Source organism: Protopterus annectens, chromosome 9.part0 (genome assembly GCF_019279795.1).
Source record: "Protopterus annectens isolate FY-2018-M chromosome 9.part0, PAN1.0, whole genome shotgun sequence".
Taxonomy (NCBI): domain Eukaryota; kingdom Metazoa; phylum Chordata; order Ceratodontiformes; family Protopteridae; genus Protopterus; species Protopterus annectens.
In genome coordinates, this window is record NC_056743.1 from 264,663,647 (window position 1) to 264,686,893 (window position 23,247).

The following is a 23,247-nucleotide window of genomic DNA, read 5'->3' on the forward strand; positions in this document are numbered from 1 at the left end:
ATTGACACTTTAATAGAGGAAATCCAGTGTAAACATTATAATGGTAGTTTTAGACCCCTGCTTTTTAAGGGAAAAGAGTTGGCTCACCAGTTACATGAGTCCAATGAAGCCATAAACACTGACCATCATCCTAATAATAATAATGCTTTATATTTTACCAATGGTAACATTCATCTCTTAAATATAGGTATGAATCAAGGTACAAATTTAAAACCTAACACCGACCAACAGGTGAATTTTAACATGAGTTTTATTACAACATATAACAATGACAGTGCAAGACTCAGGTTTATTTTATATAAGAACTGGACCTTTATCAGTAGAGACAATTCCTTACTTGACAGGTTAGGTGCCTTGCCTAAAATAGTATATAGAAGGGGGTCTAACTTGAAAAATCTTCTTGAAAGTAGAGCCCCAAGCCGTGGTGGGAGACTTTTAGGTATGCACACCTGTAAAGCATGTAGGATGTGTAGACACATCAAGACAGGTAACCTTTTCTATTGGTAACAATAGGAAGTTTAACCTTAGTCATAAACTGAACTGTGAGTCTAGGGCAGTGATATACATTGCTGTGTGCATCAACTGCCCAGCGTTTTAAGTAGGTAAAATGGACCACAAGTTCTGGGAAAAAATCTATGACCATATTTATGACATAGACAAAAATAAATGTGAAAATGCATTAGCTAAGCATTCTAATTCATGTGGAGGTCACAAGTTCTGTTTCAAAGCTATTGACCAGATCTTGCCTGACATTAGAGGAGGTCCTTCAGCACTACTTCTAGAAGAGCGTGAGTTAGAATGGCAATTGTGCTTAAATGCTTTTTCATATCCCAGTTTAAATGAGGCTTGCAATATTTCTTGTTTGTTAAAAGTAAAAAGCTTAACTAGGTGATGGACACTTCTGGTTAAAACTGCAAGTATTGTATAAGGTTAAACTTTATTTTCCTTATACAAGCTGGTCTTTAAATATGATAGGAGTATTTTTTCATAAATACACTTTTTATAAATAAATAGTAGGGTGTTTTTACTTCATTCATTTCACCAACAAACTCTTATTTTAGTACTTGAAGTGGTCTGAATAGAGTTTTATATTTTCATTAATGTGTCATATTGGTTTTAATACGTTTTTCTCTTTACATGAAACATTTCATTGATTAGTTCATTTCATCATGTGCCGTGTGGTACTGTGTATTTTAAAACTGTTGCACTAACTGGGTATTTACTTCTGAGGAAGTTACCATATTTTTGGTGACGAAAAGCGTTTCAAGTTGTAAATAAACTTTTTTACGTTTAAAACTTTGTTCTACCTTGGACTTTTGGACTTATTTTCACTTGTTTATAACCATAAATTACAAGAAGTCTCAGTTACAATTGTCAAACATTGGAATTTGTAGGAGCAGTTTTCAATGCTGTTTCATTGCCAGCTTCTCTTCCTCTCTCATGAGTGCAGACTATATTATTCCAGGTCAGAAAAATAATTCATAGTACCGCAATTTCAGCCTGTTTAAGACTTCAAGCTTTGGGGTCAGTGTCAGCAGCCATAATTTTAGTTCCCCTAGCAAGATTTCAAATGAGAATTCTTCAATGAATGTTGGTAATACAATGGTCGATTATTTATCAATACATGTCAGCCCAAATAAGAATCACTCCAACATGCAAGAGATGCCTTTGGTGGTGGATTCAATCAGATCAAGTTCTACAAGGCTGCCCTTTCATTTTCCCTCAGCCCAAGGCTGTAGTGACCACAGACACTTCCAGATTGGGTGGGGCACTTCCTAGGGAAGACATTCCAAGGCACTTGGACCCCAAAAGAGACCAATACACATATCAAGACTCTGTCCCTTTCAGGACAATTGTGATACAGACAGATAACATGTCAGTAGTCTGGTACATAAACAAACAAGGGGGAACCATGTCTTACCCCTTGTGTTGAGAAGCCTTCAGAGTGTGGCAATGGGTGATTTCTTCCAACTGCTTTCTGATTCCAGGGAAGTCCAGCGTGATAGAAGACAAACTGAACAAGTCCATTCTACTACCTCATGAGTGGTCTCTCAACATGAAAGTGGTAGAAATGATTTTCCATCAATAGGGTCGGCCTTGCTGCAATCTTTTTGCATCACCCTTAAACAGCAAATGCAACAGTTTCTTTGCCCTGATCCCCCAACCTGGGGAATCACCAAGGGGAAGTGTTAACACAGGTATTTTCTCTTCTTCAGAAATATAAAAAACTCAGAAATAAAATTAAAAATATCATCCATTATGACAAAATAAACTTATGTGCCAATCCTCCCTCTACTCTTAAAAACAGACCCAAAGAAATTCTGGAGCTCTATTAAACAGACTCCTCATCCAGGAAACCCTTCCTCTCCTAACCCATGTCCCAATGCAACACCTGAAGACATAGCCAACAAATTTAACAATCATTTTATAAACTCAATAACCTCCATAATAAATTCTCTCCCCCCCCAGAAACAACACTAGCACCCCTACAAACTCTATACCTCTTCCAAACCCTCCTAACTCTTTCTCTCTAAAAGCAGTATCAACTATGTAAAATCATTACTCTCTAAACTTAAACCTTGCTCCCCATCTGTTGACAAGCTACACTCTTACTTCCTGCAGATTGCCTCTGAACCTCTTGCCTATCCTGTATCCATCTTAATCGACCAATCCATTTCGGAATCCTATGTTCCCACTGTATGAAAGAATTTCTTTACTCTACCCATTCACAAAGGGGGCAACTCCTCAGACATATCCAACTTCAGACTGATTGCCATACTCTCTCCACTCTCAAAAATCCTAGAGAAATGCATTCACAAGCAGGTAATGCATTACCTTCACCAGGAAAACCTTCTCACACCCACACAGCATGGTTTCCGTCCCAAGCATAGTACAACTACTGCACTCATATCATTCATCACCATAGTCACCCTAGCTCGTGATAACAATAAACTTGTCTCATGCCTATTCCTTGACCTTTCTAAAGCCTTTGACACCGTCTCTCAGCCACTCCTTCTAGGTAAATTCACCAACTTACATTTCTCTCCCCTACTATCTCTTGGTTCTCCAGCTACATCTCTACCCACCAGCAATCAGTTAAATGGCTCTCTGCACTATCCTCCCCTCTCACTGTACAAATGGGAGTCCCCCAAGGGTCCATACTTGGACCACTACTCTCTAATATTTTCACCAACTTGCTCTACTCCTCTTGTCCCCAGTCATCTCTTGTGCAATATGCTGATGACTCAACTGTTATAACCATTGCTGACAAACCCAACTGACCTCCACTCATCTACCCAGGCATCCTTCCCCACCATTGAGATTTGGCTTAGTGATAACAAACTAATACTTAATCCAAAAAAAAAAAACTAAGCTCCTACTCTTCCTCCCTAAGTACATCACCACACTCAAAAGTACATTTACCATCATGTCCTGCAACAACATTACCATCTCAGCTGAATCTAGTACTAAATTGCTAGGTGTTGCAATAGATGATCAGCTTAAGTCTGATCTCGATATTACTAACTCGGTAAAAAGAACTCATCAGAAACTTGGACACCTTTTCCATAGCAAGAAATACTTAACTAACACTGCCCATATAACTCTCTCCCAGGCTTTATTACTCCCAACACTCCTGTGCATCTGCCACATATTCACAAACCTAAATTCTACACTTATTTCCAAGCTTGAAACTACCTATAATAAGATTGCCAGATTTGCAGCTAATCAAACCTACAAGTCACACCACTGCTTAGCACTACAGCAATTAGACTGGCTAGAATTTCCTCGGCTGCTCCAACTATAAATCATCCACTCTGTCCTCTATCTACCCTCCTTCTGCCCCAGCCTCTCCACTATCATATCCAAATATTCCCCTGCAAGGACGCTACGCAGCTCAAATCAAGAATTATTAGACATCTACAAACCCAAAACCAAAAGAGGCTGCCTTCTCTGTAGCTATAACCCAGCTACATCCTGGAACCAACTCCCCTTGGAAATAAAATCCCTCCAGCTTAGCAAAAATTTCAAATTAGCCACAAGGAAATACCTAAAAACAAAGTGGTCTTGCCACTGTAGCCAACCACCCTGAAACCACCATCCTTTCACCTATTTCACCACCTCATTCTTAATGTATCTCTAGCAATATTCCCCTGCCTCTTCTACCTCTTCCCTTCCTCTATCTCCAACCACTCTTAATTCTTAGTCTCAAAACAACCTACCTGTCTAGTCCGTCTCCTATACTCTACCTCCCCTACATCTCCTACTAGCCATTCTTACTTTCCTTTCTTGTTTCCAAACCTTGTTTGTAACAACTCACATACTTCTCTGCCAATTGTTAATACTCTGTATAATTGAATTGCCTGAGGAGCTTTTTTCTCTCCAGGTCTCTGCTTGTATGATCCTATAGCTGTTTGTTACTACTTGTTTGTTTGTGTCTTTCGGCTTTTCCCGGTTAGGGGTCGCCACAGAGGAACTCCGGTCCGCTAATGATTGGTAGTTGATTTTTACGTGCCGAGTTACCAGCCCTGATGCACAACTTTCAACAAAGGTATGCCCATTCACGCATGTCTCCACGCAGAAGATGCTCTAGCTGAGAATCGAACCGGACAGCGTCTTATTGTGAGGCGACAGTGTTTGTTACTACTATGTTACTAAAATTTAATAAAGTGTTTTCTAGTCCTGAGCAGCTTTTCTCCATGGGTCTCTGCTGAAAATGAGCCAAAAGCTCAGCCAGACTAATCGGGTTAACAAATGTAAAATAAAAATAAAAAAATAAATAAAAATTTTATACCCCAAGGAGATTCCAAATAATGTTTCCTTCAGTAGATTTGCAAATGTTGGAGGTGTGATGGGAAAGAAAATGGTAATTGGGAACCAGGGGAGCTCACAGGATTTTTTGCAGGGGGATCAGACCCAGAACCCCCTCCCATGTAACCATTCCATTGTCCCATTACTTGGCTATTTATCCCCAGTTGCCTTATCCTTCAGTGTGCATACTGTTTTATGCTTTATTTCAACAATGATTACAGATATTTGGGTTTAATTTGCAACTTTTATTTCAAATGTTACAGCACAAAAACTGTTAGACATTTGCTAAACAAAGCTAGCATTAAAACTTCTCTACCTTTGAAACTCACATTCACCGAAGCCACATTGAAACCCGCAGTCAAAGAAAATGCATCTGGGTAGTGGCAGGTTAAGTTTACCTCTGGGCTGTTTTCAAATCATAGTCCCTTTGCACACATTTTTAGGACCATGCAAAAGTTCTTTGATTCACCTTCCTGATTGTATTAATTATAATATATAATAATTTAATTATATCCCTTGTATAATACATCATTTGTTAGTGTGTGTTTTAAATTTATAGTTTTGAACATTTTTCCAGTAAGCAGTGAAACAAAATATATGAACCAATAATGGCAAACTGCCCAATTCAGAACATTTCAACCCTAAAAGGCCACTCAAACTTCTGTCGTTATAATCTGCCAATGTCAGCCAATATGTACATTCTATGCAGAAGTAAAAGTCATCTGAATAATTCCACATTAAAGAGATCTGAAACTAATGAAGATGTTGTTGCTAGAAAACTACTTTATATTTCAGTGTTTCATACAAATTCAGTGCCTGATGCCCTTAAAGAATAAATTGCTTATAGGTTCATAGGTTCATACTAGGCTATCTGCCCTAGGGCATTTATAAGCCTAGCCAGAGTGTGTTTGGCTTTCGCCACCCATTTTAAATTAATTTTGCTATGTCCTTTTTCGAGGTTAGTATACTGTGCCTCTGTCTAACAGTGACACAGAAGTGATACCCGGGGTAAACCTACGATCTCCCATCCACTCATCAAGATTCCTCTTGAAGAGAGTCAATGAGGGACTCTGCCTAACCTGGACTGGGATTTTATTCCAGAGTGAAGGGAGCCTCTGGGTTATGAATCTGTCCCTCCAGCATGTCCTATTTATTTCAGTGCTGAGGTTCAAGTCTCTCAAGCACGTAGCTTGATGGGATTTGGATTTTCTGAGGTGCAGCATGTCCATTAATTCCGGGTTGGACATGGCTTTATACGTCAGGCACAGATCACCTCTGAGCAGGTGGTATGCCACTGAGCAGAGCTGGAGTTTCTTTAACCGGGCAGCGTATGGCATCTGATTGAGCCCTTTGATTCTCTTGGTGAGGTACTTTTGGGGTCTTTCCAGTTTCTGCAGGTGTCTGGTAAGATACATGCCAAAAGGGGCATTGTACTCAGTTATGGGCCTGATGAGGGATGAGTAAAGAGGCACGATGACCTCCCCTGATCTCGATGTGAATCCCTTCATGATCAGGTGGACTATATAAAATGTTTTTCTAACCACTTTGGCCACGTGGTTTTCAAATGAGAGATCTATTAATTTGGGTCCCCAGGTCCCTAATTACTTCTTCTGTACTTAATGGATTACCACCTATGTGGTAATTTGTGGGCACTTTGTTTTTGCCAAAGGGGATGACTATACACCTTTTGGCGTTTAGCTTGAGGCCATGGCTCTGGCACCAGTTGTCTGTTTCTATAAGGCCCTTTTGGAGGATGCTTGTGTCGGCTGGAGAGTTGATTATGGCGCCCAGTTTGCAGTCATCTGCGAACTTGATCAGCCACAGTCCTTCCATGTTGGCCTGTACCTCCGAGAAATATATACCGAACAAGAGAGGTCCCAGGACTGAGCCTTGTAGGATGCCACTTGTAACTGGTTTGGAGTCTGACATGGCTCCAGCAATTCTAACCATGTGGGTTCTGTCCTTGAGCCAGTTTGCAACCCATCTAGTGACATAGGAGTTTATATTTAAGCTGGTGAGCTTATCTATAATACCCGAGTGGGGTATTGTATCGAAGGCTTTTGCGAGGTCCAGGAAGGCTGTGTGGACCACCTTCCCCTCGTCAGTGGCCTTGGTGACTGTTTCAAAGAAATCGACCAGGTTTAAGAGGCAGGATCTGCCCTTAATAAAGCCGAACTGGGTAGGATTCAGTGTTTGTAGGTCCTCAATATCTTTATTTATGAGGTCCATGAGGATCCTTTCCATAGCTTTGCAGACCAAGCTAGTCAGGCTTATGGGGTGATAGTTTCCAGGATCCGTTGAGGCACCACCTTTGTGGAGAGGGACCACTGTTGCTGTATGCCACTCTTTGGGTACATATCCTGTAGTAAGGCTGAGATTGAACAGTAGTTTTATGTTTGGGTTTAGCTCTTCTTGGAGTTCATGTAGGACGCAGCCCGGGACACCGTCTGGTCCCATTGATGCTGTGTTTTTTGCTTTGGAGAGTGCGGCTCTTACCTGAGCATCTGAGATGCCAGGGGAGCAGCACTCTGCTGGGATAGATATTTGCCCTTTTGGTGGGGGGGGGGTTTGCGCTGAACCTGTCAGCTAGGATGTTGGCAATATCTGTGGGTTCAGTGTATTTTGTGTCATTTTGGACTATTCTGAGCATATCTGGGAATTCCCACCCAGGTTACTAACATAACTAAAGACAGCCTTGTGATTATCCTTAGTGTCCTGTGCAATTTTTCTCTCGAAGCTGGCCTTAGACGATTTTATGAGTGCCCGTAGTTTTTTGCTAATACTGATCAGAGATACCTTCCCTTTTTGGGATTTTGCTCTATCATGTAGTAGCTTCCTCCTTCTATTGTATAGTTTGTTTATGGCTGGGGTCCACCAGACAGGACGTCTGCCTTTGGAGGATTGGGTCTTGGTTTTATTTGGGATTGCATGATCCATGCATTCCTGAAGATGTTCATAGAATGCGTTTATAAAGGATTCTGCGGTCTGGGCTGTATTTTCCACAGGCCTGGGGGCTTTGAAGGATTCCACCTCGGTTTTGAGGAGTGTGAAATTTGCTTTAGAGAAGTTTTTCACTGTGGTTTTCTGGGCAGGGGGTGGGGTCGGGATGTGAATATCCAGTGAGATTAGTTTATGGTCTGATCTTACCAGTGAGGGATGCACTTCTGGTCTGGAGCATAGAGTCCCCATGTTGGTGATGATCAGGTCCAGTATGTTTTCCCCTCTTGTGGGAGTGGTAACAAGTTGTTCCATAGCATTTGAGTTTATAAATTCTAGGAACCTTTGGGCTAGGGTGTTGGAGCTAGAGTAATGCTCCCAGTCTATGTTTGGGTAGTTGACGTCGCCCAATATAATGGTGTTTGGAGAGACCTTCATATTTTCCAGTGTTCTCAGGAAGGCCGAGTGGGGTTCCTGGGTTTGGGAGGGTGGTCTGTAGCAGGCTATAAACTGGAAGGCAGTTTTACCCACTGTTAGTTGCACATGGATAGTCTCTGATGCCTCGTGCTGTGCCACCAACCTGGAGGTGTGGGTATCTTTGATGAATGTTGATACTCCCCTCCTTTTGTGGTTCGGTCCAAGTTTTGGGGCTGAATAGCATGGTATGAGGTATAACCTGGAGTGCTGGGGTGCTCTCGGGAGCCTTGAACCAGGTTTCTGTTACTGCACAGATATTGATGTTCTCCATGCTAAGGAGAGTTTTGAGTGCATGCATCTTGAGGTTTAGACTTCTGGCATTGAGTAGCATTACTCTTAGTTTCTTATCCCTTGTGATACCTATGGAGGTGGGTTTGTCTTTTGAGCCTTGCCTAAAAAAGGCACTATGGGGGTAGCAAGAGCCTTTGCCAATATCCAAAAGCCCAGGGGTGACAGGTGCAAGCCATCCCTAGCGAAGCATCGTGGCTTGTCGAGCATGTCATCCCAGGCTGACAGGCATTGGATCCCCTTTGAATGACACCAATACTTAAGCCAATTGTTGAAATTTATCATCTTGTCTTCATATTGTGGCATCATTCTTGGTGAGGGTAAGATGCTACACAAAGTCAGGGTCATACCGGCCTGGGCTACATGCTCAGAGAGCTCCTCTATGTCTCTTTTCATGTAGTCCAGGGAGGTATGTCTCAGGTCATTCACACCTGCATGGACAATGACTGAGTCATATTTGTACTTGCCTTGGAGTGACCTGAGTGCTTGTGTTATGTGGCAGATCCTAGCGCCTGACAGGCAGCTCACCGTGACCTTCTCCTTGTTCAGCCTGGTGAGCGGGACGTCAGTGTGCCTGACGATAGAGTCACCTATTACAAGTGTATCAGGTGTGTTGTTTAGCCTTAAGAGCTGTGACTGTTTGGCACACTGGCTTTATGAGCTATGTGTTGCACGTGTTTTGTTTTGGGGTAGCGGTTGCTTGGGTGTGTGCTTTGGAGGTCTCTGCTGCTTAGGGAGATTTTTATTTAGAGCAGGAGTGTCCAACCCCTCAGAGCTCTTCCATGCGGCCCACGACCCTTATATTGAAATTTCACTTTTTTCCGTGTGTTTTCACGTTCGCGTCCTTAAGCTGTTCTGCGCATGCGCCAACAGCGTCTTTCAGCTGGTCTGCGCATGCGCCAAAACACCGTTGTCGTTTTTACATTCGGTAAAAGTTTCAGCTGAAGGAAGGAGTGAGATCGGCGAAAGAAGACTCAGAGTGAGGAGGATTTATTTATTTTTACCCACGGACTACATCTCCACCAGTAAAAGGTAAGCTAATACTAAACAGATGTATGTACAAGGAAGTAGGTAACAGAAATGGATAGAAATTAGCCTGGAAGCTCACTGGTAATGTTATTTTATTTTACACCTTTACATTTGGAGCTATGCTAGAGAGACAATGTGGCTCAATCGCTTGATATGCTTTTTCAGTGGAAGGGCAGCAATTTAGAGTGTCAAAGTATTTATTATCCATTCTAATATTTACTATCATGTATGCATCCAGGAAGCAAACATAACTAGGTATAGGTGTTAAGCTGGGGTGGGATAGTTAGCATTTCCACGTTTGTAGCTGAAGGAAAAAAAACGTTATAAAGTAGTTGACTAAAGGAATTATAATCTCCTGACCCCTTGTTTTCAGTTTTCTCCATCTTTGTCATATGCCTTTGCTCATAATCCTGTAATATTAATGATATAAAAGACCTGGTGCAAGATTCTGGGTACCTTATTTGTTTTGTCTGCTTGTCCACAAGTTGCACTGTGTTGGAGGATTTGTCACTGTAGTTAGAGTAATATTTATCAGGTATATGCTTTAATTCTCAACTATGTCTAGTAGGATTTAGAAAGAGCAGTTATGATTATTTTAATTGTATACACTTATTTACATTTGTTGACTGTGAAAGTTTATAGTAATGGACAGTGATAGTAATGCAGAATACATATTTTATTGCAGTGATGAAACTATTTTTGGCTACAGAAAATGAGCAGTAAATTCTGTTTGTTTAGTGAAGGTAGTGTCTTTTAGTGGCGTGCCTTCTTAGGGATGAGTTCTTTCAAATTTTATCCAATGGGTGTTGCCATTGAAGGGAAAGCTTCCTATTGCCATATAATTATTGCTTATTCTTATCCTATTGGGGACTTTATAGTGCCAGTGTTATTGTTTGTTCCATTGAAAATTTGAATAGCTTTTTTTTCACTCCAGAGCTAGATCTTCTTAGAATTGTGGTCTGGCTGTTTTCTGTTAAGTTCTCTTGTTGTGCAGAAGCATACATCAGTCTCGTTTCCAGACTACAAGAGATAGTCACCAAATTGCTGTCCATTAAGTGGGGAGAGGGCCACTTATTTTTCCCTTGTGTCCCTCATCTCTGCTGTATACTTAGTGATGATAGACAAAAATCCCTGTTATTATTCCTACCTTGCCTGACCATTGGGTGATAAACACATTTTGCATGCCTGCCATGGCCATACTTGAAGCTATTGAGTAAATTTGGCTTGTGCCAGTGTTGCTTTCATTAGGTTATAAGAGCTTGAGTGCATACTAACCATAGTTATTTACCCAGTTGTTGTGGATATTTCCAGATCTTGTGTATAACTAGGGGATGGAGGCTAAGATGAAGTGTGCCTGGATGTTTGAGGTAACTTGGTGGAATTTACACAGATAGTGTTGCTTTTACTTTGTGTGAATTCATATGATACCTTTATTTTTAACAATAAAAATATTACAGTTTTGTATTGGAAAAAATCTGAAACTTGCTTACATAATGTGCATTATAGAATATCCTGCATTACTGTACACATAAAAGCCAGCAGTGAGTTTGAATTATGTTTTGTCATCTGATTTTGTCATGTAAAATTATTTCTTTAAAATTCACTGGCAGGCTGCAAGCATTTCTAAGTAATTGGAGAATTTAAACAACTTATTAGTTTATTGCGTAGAAAGGTTTGGAATGCTGGCTTTGAGTGTGTTTGTGTTGTTCTGAAACCAGGATATTTACTGTGTCATCCAAACAGGGTCTCAGTAACATACAATTCTTAGTATAGCAGACTTGCAAATTTATATATAGACACTTGCTTTAATACACAAAAGAACAATCCTGACTTCACAGCCTGAACCTCCTGATATGGACACTTAAGTATAACAAGAACTAGGACCAATAAGTTTGAATTCTGCAAAGGTCTGTGCCTGGCTGCACCCTTGTGAACTGGTTTCACGAATAAACATTGCCACTACTATTTATTATAAAGTCAATTATTTGTTTAAATTTGAGAAATGCAGATTGGAGAGGCAACTGCAAAACAGCATGTGTGAGTTTACCTTGTGAAACTGGAGTGTGTTTTGGCATACTACTATGTTCCACAAATAAACTAAGATGTTAGAATTAGATTTAACTGTTTTTTTTAATAATTAGAATGAGATATTGAATTTTAGGGCAAATATTATGCATTTATTAATTTATTTATTGTTCAACTACACTTACAATACAGCCAGTGGGCCAATTTTGTATTAGTCCGCATATACCTGGGGTGTTTTGCTCTTTAGTTTATCGCGTTGTGTGTTTTGCTTGCTCTTCAGTATGTGAGAGACCTTTTTTTTTTTTTGGTCCTCACTTGCCGTTTGCCCCCTGACCAGTTCTGATGACTCAATGCGGCCCTTGCAACTGAAAAGGTTGGACACCCCTGATTTAGAGCCTCCAAGTATGTTTTTGTGTGTTTATGTGTTTGGTTTGCTGTCGTGGTAGGTCTATGTGAGACTGGAATTGTAGTGAGTGTGGTTTCCTTCTCCTCCTGACTGGTTATGCCAGTACTGAGTTGAGAGAGCTTAGCCTCCAGTTTGGCTATATGGTTGCATCTCTCACATGTGTTGGAATTTGTTGGGAGGAGGAGAGGGTTGTCTGTGTACATGAGGCAGTTGTAACATTGCCTCAAGATTCCCAGATTCACCAGCTGGACCGGAGAGGAGATTGACAACTGACCTTTGGACATGCTAGAATAGTATTGGGAATTCCTTTATAATTGAAAAAAAGGGCCAATGGGGAACAAGGTACTCAAGGGGAGTTTGTGAGGGTGTAGTGCTTTTAATTTTTTAATGCTGACTTAGTGAGCAAGTGCCAGGGAACTTAAATGCAATGTGTTACAGGTAACTTAAATGCAAAAACGACAAACAGTAACTTTCTTTCAAGTGAAACAAGGAAATAAGTACAGTAAGCAATGCAGATATCACTAGGGAACCACAGAAGCGCTGAAAAGCCACGTTTTAGGTGGAATTAGCATTTCTGGGAAATAACAAGCAAACAAACAACAAGCATACAAACAAAGCTAGATTCAGCAGGCCTGGATCTAGTCTATGCTACAGCAAACAAGGTGTACCAATTTCAGTAAGAAACAGTTCAAATATGCAGGCACTATAAGCCTTTAACCAGAAATTCCCAGCTCAGAAGGGCAGAGTCCAGCCTTTCCTCCCACAAGAGTGCAGACCACGAACCTTCTTAATGTAAAATAACTGCCCTGAAGCCCAAGTGCTTAAACCAGAACTAATACACTTTTAGAATAACAGACACTGAGCCCTCAATCAGCAGTTCTCAACTTAGAAGGATGTAAGCTACCTGTCCTGCCACCACAGTGCAGGCCACAAACCTTCCTAATGTAAAACAACTGGTCTGAAGCCCAAGTGCTTAATCCAAAAGACTTAGAATGATAGCTACACTTTAATCAAGTTACTACCAAGCAGTAATAAATACAATTGAATATTTTAAAGAATGCCTGGATTAGTGCTCAAGTTATACAAACAAAGCTAGATTCAGTAGGCCTGGATCTAGTCTATGCTACAACAAACAAGGTATACCAATTTCAGTAAGAAGCAGTTCAAATATGCAGGCACTATAAGCCTTTAACCAGAAATTCCCAGCTCAGAAGGGCAGAGTCCAGCCTCTCTTCCCACAAGAGTGCAGACCACAAACCCTCTTAATGTAAAATAACTGGCCTGAAGCCCAAGTGCTTAAACCAGAATTAATACACTTTTAGAATAACAGACACTGAGCCCTCAATCAGCAGTTCCCAACTTAGAAGGATGTAAGCTACCTGTTCTGCCACTACAGTGCAGACCACAAACCTTCTTAATGTAAAACAACTGGTCTGAAGCCCAAGTGCTTAAACTAAAATGCTTAGAATGAGTTACACCAAGCAGTAATAAATACAATTGAGTACTTTTAAGATGATGCAAAAGCAAAATAAAGTAGGAAGAAACACAAATACAGTAAAAGCAGATAACATGTTTTTTAAGTGGAAAGAGAGAAAGGAAAGAGAGAAAGGAGTAGCAGAAACTAAGCTGATTGGCCTTCTCAAATGTTCTCCCTGTACTGGGTAGAATGAAGTAATGACACTAGACTGGGAGGATTGTCCCAGATCAAATTTACACTAGGGGCGGGCAACTGCAAAGCCACCAACTATAAAAACACTATACCAACAGGGAGGGTGGGAAACAAACTGCAGAAATGTTTCTCACAGCTAAAAAGCAGCAGTGAGCCTTTAAATGAAAGTTTTAAACAGCTTTTAAACAGTTTTAAACAGCTAAAGGAGCCTCTAGATAAAAAAAAGAGTTTAACTGCAACAAGTTATCAGAAACAAACAACCCAACAGATGCTTAATAAAAGTGGACAATTTCCAGTTAATACCTCACACACAGTGAAACTAGCTAGAAAAATACACAGTACACAAAGTGCTATAAATAACAAAGAAATAAAGAACAAAATAAACAAAAAACAGGATACTTAATGTTATGTATTATAGCTCCGAGTTTCCTCAGTGTCTTTCCTTCGATCAGCTCAGTGTGAAAAAATGTTATGTTACGTTAAAAAAATGGTAAGCTGGTATACTGCAATATGGAAAGGGTGGCAAGCTGAAAACAGGTTCATAGTTACTAGGCATCTCATCCAAAGGAGAACATACTCAGGACTGCAGCACCCCACCCCCTTAAAATACAAAACTACATGCTGTGGGAGGCCTCTAAAACAAGATGCAAGTATGCTACCTGCTGTAATACTAACACTGCTTTAAAATTCTTTACCACAATAGTGATACCATTTGCTAAACAAAACAATTGCACATTTTAAGCAGACTTAGCATAAGCAGCAGTAAACTTCTCTTCCCTTGAAGCTCACAATTCCTTGAAAATGCACTTGAAAATAAATTCCACTTGCTAATTCTAATTAGGGCATTTCACTCTCTCTCTCTCTCTCTCTCTCTCTCTCACACACACACACACACACACACACACACACAGACCTCAATCTTTTAGTGCAAGAAATCTGGACAAAGCCTAAAATAAATAGAAACAGATTATAAATATTCCTCTCATGAGCTTAGATAATTGTTAGAATAACAGGAGTTGTGGTAGTATGCATTTTTCTAAAGGACATGATGTCTAAAACTCAAATGTCTGTTATTATTTAGCAACTTCAATCCTTTTTAGGAGGAATATGAGGCAAAAATCTGGACATTGTGCAAAAACCTGGACAGCTGAGGGGTATGCTACCTCCCTCTTATACATTCATATATACACATGCACACACACACACACACACACACACCATACCTCTCAATATCTTACCACAAGAAATCTGGACAAAGCCTGTTATAATGTTGGGGACAAAAGCCCAAAACTGGGGACACATTTAGAAAGTTGCTAGAAGAACAGGATTTGTGTTAGAATGCATTTTCTAAAGGATATGAAGTTGGAAACTCAAATACTCGTCATTATTTAGTAACGTTAATCCTTATCTCATCCCAGTGATTTGTCAGAAAAATAAAACAGAATTTTTATGAGGAACAGACCAAAAAACATAAGGCAAAAATCTGCCATTCTGTGAAAATCTGTACAGTTGAGAGGTATGACACACACGTACATACCTCTATCTCCTTAAAAAGTGGATAGAACAACAGATATTGCAGTAGTGTTCATTTTCTGAGGATATGAAGTCTGAAACTCAAATGTCTGCCATTATTTTCTGACTTCAGTCGTCAATGATATGCCATAAAAAACACATTTTTATGAGAAAATGAAAATATGAGGCAAAAATCTGGATAATTACAAGGTATGACCCCCACCCTTCTTACACACACCCCTACCCCCCTCTTACTTAAACACACACACACCTACATCCCTCTTGCAAGCACACACACACAGGCCTACCTACTTCTTAAACACACACACCCCTACCTTTACCTACCTTCTTCTTACATACACTCATACTACCACCTACTTCTTATATCCACATACCCCTACCTATTTCTTGCACACACATACCTCAAACACTTAAACACACATGCACACACCTACCTCCCACTTGTACCTTCGTCCAAAGTTCAAACGTCTTCTGGAATTCAAATTTCGCACAGGTGTGGAAGATGAAGAAGTAAAATATTGGTCGCACAGATGCAGAAGTATCTGTGCGACTGGACACAAAGGGCATTCTTCTTAAAAAAAAAAAAAAAAAGAATTTTTTTTTTTTTAATTAAAAGAAAATTAATTTCCCGGCCAACCAGTTACAGGGGAGTGCAAGTGCACCCCCTTGCACCCACCTGCTGGCCCCCTTGTTGGGAGCATATTATTTTGAGAGTGTTATGAGTTGACAGATTTAAAAAAATTTCCTGCAGACTACTATGTCAGAAGTACAGAATGAACAAAGTGGTGTAAGGGGTTGGGAGGGTGGCCTAATGGTTAAGGTGTTTGCCTTACAAACACAAGGTGCAGGGTTTGAGTCTCATAAGGGATAATTGGCTAAGCTTAAAATGGCTCGCAAGGGCAGTTAGCTTAGTACTAATCTATGAACCTATGAACTAAGGAAATGATTTTTTGAGCAGTGATACAGGATCTGAATTGCCTAGACCTAGTAAGACCTGGCTAAGTTTAATTCTGGTGGCTGCCAAAAAGCAATTACTAGAAAATGGAAATCAAAGTCTAAACCAGTCATAGTAGAAGTTGTGAATATAGTAACAGAGCTAAAAGAACTGGAAAGAGGATCTTTAGAAAAAGGTAGGAGCAAATTACATATAAAATGGAAATTGTGGGAACAATACATGCAGAATAATGTTTTAGAGGAGGAATGAAGTTTAAGAGAAGGAAGGAACTGAATGAGCTATGTGATGTTCAATTGACAATGACTGTATAGAAGATTATATTTAATGTATAATGTTTGTAATGAAAATGTGTCAATATGATTTGTTTTCATTTTTATAAATGTATGATTGCCTATGTCATAAGTGATAATTCATTAAAGGCATTTTTTTAAATATTTTTTTCTGGTACTAAAGATGGATTCCTGTTGTATACCTGTTCACAACCTATCCTTTCTTAACCTGTTTGTAGAAGTTTCAAAGTTAAAAACGTTGTTCCTACAAACTCTGCTATGTCTCATTCTGCCTTTCAGTTTTTTTTATCACTAGACTTGAAGAATGCTTATCATCATATTCATTTTGCCACAGATTTCAGACATTTTCTAACATTTTCTGTGTCTGTCTTTCATTATCAGTTCTCTGCATGTCTCTTTGGGTTATTTGCTGCTCCAGGGGTGTTCACAAAGTGTCTAGCTCCTGTGATAGCCCACTGTAGACTGCAGGGTATTCACATTTTCCTTACTTGGATGGTTCCCAAGGCTTTGCAAGACTAGGCAGCTATTATATCCTTTCTCAAAGTAGCAGGAATCTCTTATGTTGGGAAAACATCTTCTCAGTCTAGGATTCCAATTCAACATTGAAAAGTCCTCCGTGACTCCTCAATGGATATTGTTTCTAGGGTGGCTTCTGGATGCTTTCATGCAAAAGACATTCCTACTTCAGGAAAATGTAGACCTGTACCTGGATTTGTTCCTGAGCTTTTCCAGTCAGTCTCAGACATCTGCAAGATAATATCTCAGGATTCTAGGGTTCATGGCTTCTACGATTCTCATGATTCCCCTTTGTACATATGAGAAAAATTCAATTGTTCCTGAAAACAGTATGGCCCTGACATCTTTACAGCCTGACATTTCAGGGTTGGGCTTTGTGAAAAGAAAATTGCTTTGTGGGGTGATCAGATATCATTGAATCCAGGTCCCCCCTTCTCTGACTACCTCTACAGAATCTGTGCATCAGATTTTGCATGGGGAGTGGTGTTTATGGGGGAGTAGAAGTGCAGGGTCTATGGAACAAAAAGGACAGGCCAAAGTACATCAGTGGGAAAGAGATGTTAGCTGTTGTTCATGCTGTCAGTTTTGTGTCATCATCTGTGGCCTGCAGGTACTCTTCAAGTGGTACATAAACAGGAGAGTACCAGATCTTGCCCTGTGCAAGCTGATAGTAGTAGCTTGAAAGTTAGCAGTTTGGCCCAGTTTAATCTTCAAAGCTTCCTACATGTTCTGGCAGACAAGTTGAGAAGAACCATGACACAGACCCTCACAAACAGAAACTGACCAAAGGGGGTTTTCTAGGACCTGATCCAGTTGTACTGAACTCTTAAAGTAGATCTATTTGCTTTCTTTCCAAACAGACAACTAAAGAAATTCTACTTCAGGATTCCTTACAAACAAGCCTGGAAAACAGATGTTTTTTTTTTTCATTTCCTTGGACAGGAATGTTCATGTATGCATTTCCACTCTTTCTACCAGTATCTAGGGTCATTCTGAAGTGTCAGAAGGCCTCAACAAAGATCATCATTGTGACTCCAGTTTGGCTGTGCAACAGTGGTTCTCCCTTCTTATGGAATTGGACAAGGACAATTACCATAAGCTTTCTCACACAATGGATCTACTAACACAAGACTAGAGGGTATTTGATGCATCACAGTCTCTGACAAGTACAAATGACTGCCTGAATGATTCAATTTTTGCTACCTTTTGGACACCTTTTTTCTGAAGATGCACAGCAGGTGTTAAAGGAGGCAAAGCAATTTTGTATTGGTAATTGGAAAGGATTTTCTAGTTGGTGTCACACTAAGAACCAGGGCCCATTCACGGTTTCTGTACCACTTGTTTTGCAATGTTTATGAGTTGTTATCTTCTGGCCTTTCATGTCCTCTACCTCTGGGACATTTCAGCATGTCTGCCCATGGATCATTTCCTTTCACCACAGTCATTGTACAAGCTTTTCTTTAATGGGGTTATGCAGCTGTGTCCCCTTATGAAATGGATAGCACCTATTTAGGATCTTAACTTTGGCTAATTTACAATTTATTATTTGGAAAACAGTATTGCTAATTGCTATGACATCTGCAAGAAGGGTATCTGGGTTGTAAGCTGTTAAGGTAAGTCAACCCTGTCTGCTGTTCCTTAAAGACATGGTTTCCCCTGAGAACAAATCCTCATTCATGCCAAAAGTGGTTTCAGAGTTTACATCGTCAGCCATTCATCTCATTGTCTTCTTTCCAGAATCTAAAAACCATGGAGAAAAAAAAATCTTCATACTGTTGATGTGCATAGGTAGCTCAGGTATTATATTGACAGAACAAACCTTTCAGAAAAGCTGAACAGCTGTTTATGTCCTGTGAAGGTAAGAAAAAAGGACAACCACTATCAAAACAGACCATCTCCACATGGTATTCTCTGGTTGTTTCTTTTTGTTATTCCCAATATAACAAGACACTTCTGGGTAGGGTAAAGGCTCATTCTATGAGAGCTTTGGCTTTCTCTATAGTTTTTTGGATAGGGTGGACTCTAGAGGCAGCTATTTTGTCTTCTGTACATACCTTTGCAAAACATTACAAACTAGATTTATTTTCCAGGTCTAGAAAAAACTTTGCTAGATCCATTCTCCAGAGCTCCTGAACTCACATCCTTCCTCCTACCAATCTGTATACGCTTTGGTATTCTAACCATACAGCTAAGGCTAGCACAAGCAGTGATTTAATGAACTTAGTACTGTTGTGTAAGTATACTTACCATAACAGTACATTCTCAAATAAATCACTGCTGCAATAGCTGCTGTATCATGACATTCCCCCTAATTGTTTTTATGTTTTTGACAGATTGAAATATTATATAACTATACCTAGCATTTGCCTTCTTTATGAGAACTGTATCCTCCATTTTGTCAGTTGGCAACAAAGTCGTAAAGCTTTTGATGCCAATGCTGCTGGTTTTCTCCACTCAAGGATTCATGCTACCAGCAACCAGGGACCACTTGGAGGATTCCTAAGGCTTTGCTAGACTGGGGGGTTGTTATATCCTTGGCAGGATACAACCGCAGCAATGGTTTATTCAAACATATATTCTTATATTTAGTTTATTTACACAACTGTACTTTCCACCTAAAGAAGTTGTAACACATCAAGGTTCTGTGGTTGTACTTGCTGGAAATCTGCTTGTTTTCACAAGCCAGCTTTACTGTGGCAGCTTTTGGTCATTGAAGCTTGCACAAAAATAAAGATTTCATGTGGTTGTGATGCTTATTATAAGTTTATGAAATGGTTAAAATTATAGTAAGTAAGAAAAATGTGTATGCTTTGCTTATGTTGTATTCTCAGATGGCAAATCGAGTTTCATTTCTAAGTTACTGGAATATTCAGGCTTTTGTAAAACTTTGCTTGTTTATTGGAAAACTGACTAACGTGATTAATGTTATTATTTTTAACTTGAATATAACTTAAATTACCACTGTTTGTTGAACTCAAAGCATTTGACTGCAGAATAATTATATCACAACTCATAGCTGCTTGAAGTAGATAGCTTAGTTGTGATATTTTTATTGATTGTTTTCTTTTATATTTTGCTTTGTGTGTATGACTTCAGAAGAACCACATGTTCCACTGGAATCCTCTTGTAAGTATGATTTTTTTTACACTTGCTTATCATCATTGCTTTAAATAAATATTTTTAAGTAGAACAACATTCCCCTAAATGTTTGGGGTTTATTGTAGATTACAAATTTTGTGTAATTTATAGTATATATATGAATGTAAATAAGAGCAACATATCTGGATTGTGCTACTTTCTGAAAAGGCAACTTTTATAAGAAACTAGAAACTTTTATAAGAAACTAGAAGAATTAAGCAAAGGTGCTGTATTTACAGAACAGCTAATTTAAAGTGACTGGTCTACATCTCATCCCTTAACAATTTATACTAAATTATTTAAAAACTATACTTCTCTGAAAGCACTGTTGTCACAAAGAACAGTAGTTTAGGATGCAGAGCTCACTGAGTACTCTCTGGTAATCAACAAAACGATGAGCTTGTTATGCACTTTTCCGATGTAGCAGTATATAACAAGTTTTATTATGCACATTTTAAAGCTGTTATACTACAGTCCCATGCTACAACAAACACACATAGCACCACCACAGGACACCTCTAGAAAGCTGTAATATCTTTAAAAATGTAATATACTTTGTGCTACCACACTACAGGAAAAAGTGTGGCAGAATGAAGTGCTGAGCAGCTTATAAAGTTTCTGGTCCATCAAAGATGCACTTCACTTCTGGCCACTGTTTTTTTTTTTTTTTTTTTTTTTTTGTGATAGCTCTAACCGTAATAAAGCTTTAGACACTATAAAACACTTTACGTCTTTCACATTTTTTTCTTTGTAAGACATATTACATTGGAGCAGCAAAATCTCCATGTACTGCAAAGAATTGTGATTGTTTTTTTTCAGCCATAAGTTACAAGTTATGTGATTTGGAAATGGATATCAAGATTCAGCTCGAGAGCATCAATCTCTCTGTGAATTTCATGACATCCTTTTCTTGAACACTTAACATCTGGGTTATGATTGAAGACCCGATCATAATCCTCTATATTGGAAACAATATACATAAACATGGGGAGTGGTAAGCCCTCTAGGGTGTAAATTTCTCTTACCTCACTGCTTAATGTAATCTGAGCTGAAATATCTCTGTTTTAGAAGAAATTATATATACTTTAAGTTGATTCATAGCTACAGGGCTACTCTCAAACAAAATAGTCTTTTCAGCAATATATTTTTTGGGTAGGATTCAGGACTTGGGGTCGTATTTATAGAAATTCACTATGCAACTACACGATGATTGTACAGAAAAGCCAGATAGTGCAGCCCACTTTAGGCTAATTACACACACAAATACTAATGACTATGTTGAGCAAGTCTCCATGGTCAGCTCAGATATGGTAATTAAGAGATCTGCAACAGAGAAGCTTCAATAAATAATGTGGATGTTGTGGTAAGCAAATGAGTAAAACTATGAAATATGCAACAGTGATCATTTTCAACAGCTTGCCATGAAATCTCACAGTATCATTCATACAAGACTAATAATATGAGAAAGATACATGTGGAGTGTTGTCAAATATTATAAAGTAACAGAGTCAGGTATCATCATCTCATGGAAGAAATGTGACATGCATGTATTTGCCACTGCCCTGTAATGTCATCATCATAGAAATCATTCCACTGTGGCTAGATAAAAATTTCCAAAATTGTTAGTTTAAAAATGGAGTAGAAAGGGTGTGTATAGGTTAGGAAAGAAATCATGCAAGCAAAGAGAGGAAAGCACAAAAGGATAAAACATAAAGTAATGCAAGTTGTGAGGTGAGAAGGTAGGATAAATTTCATTTTGTGTAGTGACAGAGCCCCTCTTCTTTATGAAGAGAGAAGGGATGAGGTTTAAGGTGTGCAAGGGTAAAATGGAGATGGAAAGAGAGAGTATAATAGTTTGCAGGGGCACACAGACATAAAACAGAACAGACAAATAGTTTTGGTTTTCTGTATACAAAGCCAAGGTGACAAGAGATGGACACATTGGGCAAATATATAAAAAGGGTGGGCATGTGGTAATTGAACTGAACCATACAGAAGGAATGAGGCATGACACACTGGATGAGGATATATCAGGGAGGGGATAGGGTAGGAAGCTGGCAATAGCATGGGTGTTAAAGTAATCCAGAAGATTACCAACTAATGACTATTTGGAGGATGCTCTTCGTGTTTCACTGTTGCAGTCATCACATTTGGGTTATCCCTGCCAGGGTAGCCTCGACCGGCCTGAATACCAGAGACTTAGTATTTCTGTGTGGGTTGCTGTCGGTTGAGAAGTTACATTAGGTCATCAGGGGTATAAAGTAAGGCAGCCGACGCCATTACACTAGTCTTTCTTGCCATGGAGCCTGAAGCAGAAGCAGTTTGCATGAGTGCCGGTTGGCCACTACCTGAGTTTTGTTTCCAAATTGAAGTTGAAGTGAATCTGCTGTCCACTACAGGGCAGCTCTTGTGTGATCAGAATGATGGGCCACCTTCCAGCCCAAATCTCTACTGCCACCACAACTGTGGTTGGAACATGCCTCCCCCACCTGATAGGGAATCTTTACTCCTTCATGGCAAGGTAGGCACATCTCTAGGCTTTGCACCACCAACCATGACAGAATCAGGACTTAGTGGATTCACCTGGGTTTCCTGTTCCTCTTCATCAGAGGGAACTGCATGGGTGAAACAACATAAGAAGGTTGCCATAAGTGTACCATGTCGTTGAAGTACAGTCATCTTTAAATCCTACAGTAACCCTTTTTAACATACCATGCTTAAAGGCTTTCCTGTCTCCTTTGGCACCCAGACCTGTTACAAAGTATCTGTTCCTGACCTGAAAAAAATAATAAAATTACAGTAGTTTTATAAAAGCAATTTGACCTATATGGGCACCCTATTTGCACTTCAACTTCCCATTCCTGAAAGACTCAAGACTAGTGATGTCTTCACTGTTATACAGATCATGGAATGCCTGCAGTTCTACTTAGGTTTTAGCCCAGGTTAAGACAGGCCTCCATCATTCTGAAGGGGCCGTTATAGTAATCCAGACATTTTTGCCTTAAGTCTCCATGAAGATGGTAAAGAAATATCTTTGTCTTTTTCATATACTGTGAAGGAGATCTATGCATGCTGCTGCTAACAGCCATCTCTACATCGGAAGATGCCAAATAAAAAATGCTATAGCAAAATTGTAGACAACTGCATATGTCCTCGCACTTAAGTCACATCCCAC

General features: G+C 39.5%; 1 protein-coding gene across 2 annotated transcripts in view; it reads left to right on the top strand.

Moving 5' to 3' along the window:
* LOC122811177 overlaps window positions 1-23,247 on the top strand; it is a 3,180,768-nt gene that overhangs the window by 2,471,185 nt on the left and 686,336 nt on the right. For both annotated transcript variants that reach the window (XM_044082849.1, XM_044082848.1), the window contains exon 19: window positions 20,031-20,060. In XM_044082849.1, coding sequence (XP_043938784.1) covers window positions 20,031-20,060 — 30 coding nt within the window. The remainder of the gene's footprint in view (window positions 1-20,030; window positions 20,061-23,247) is intronic.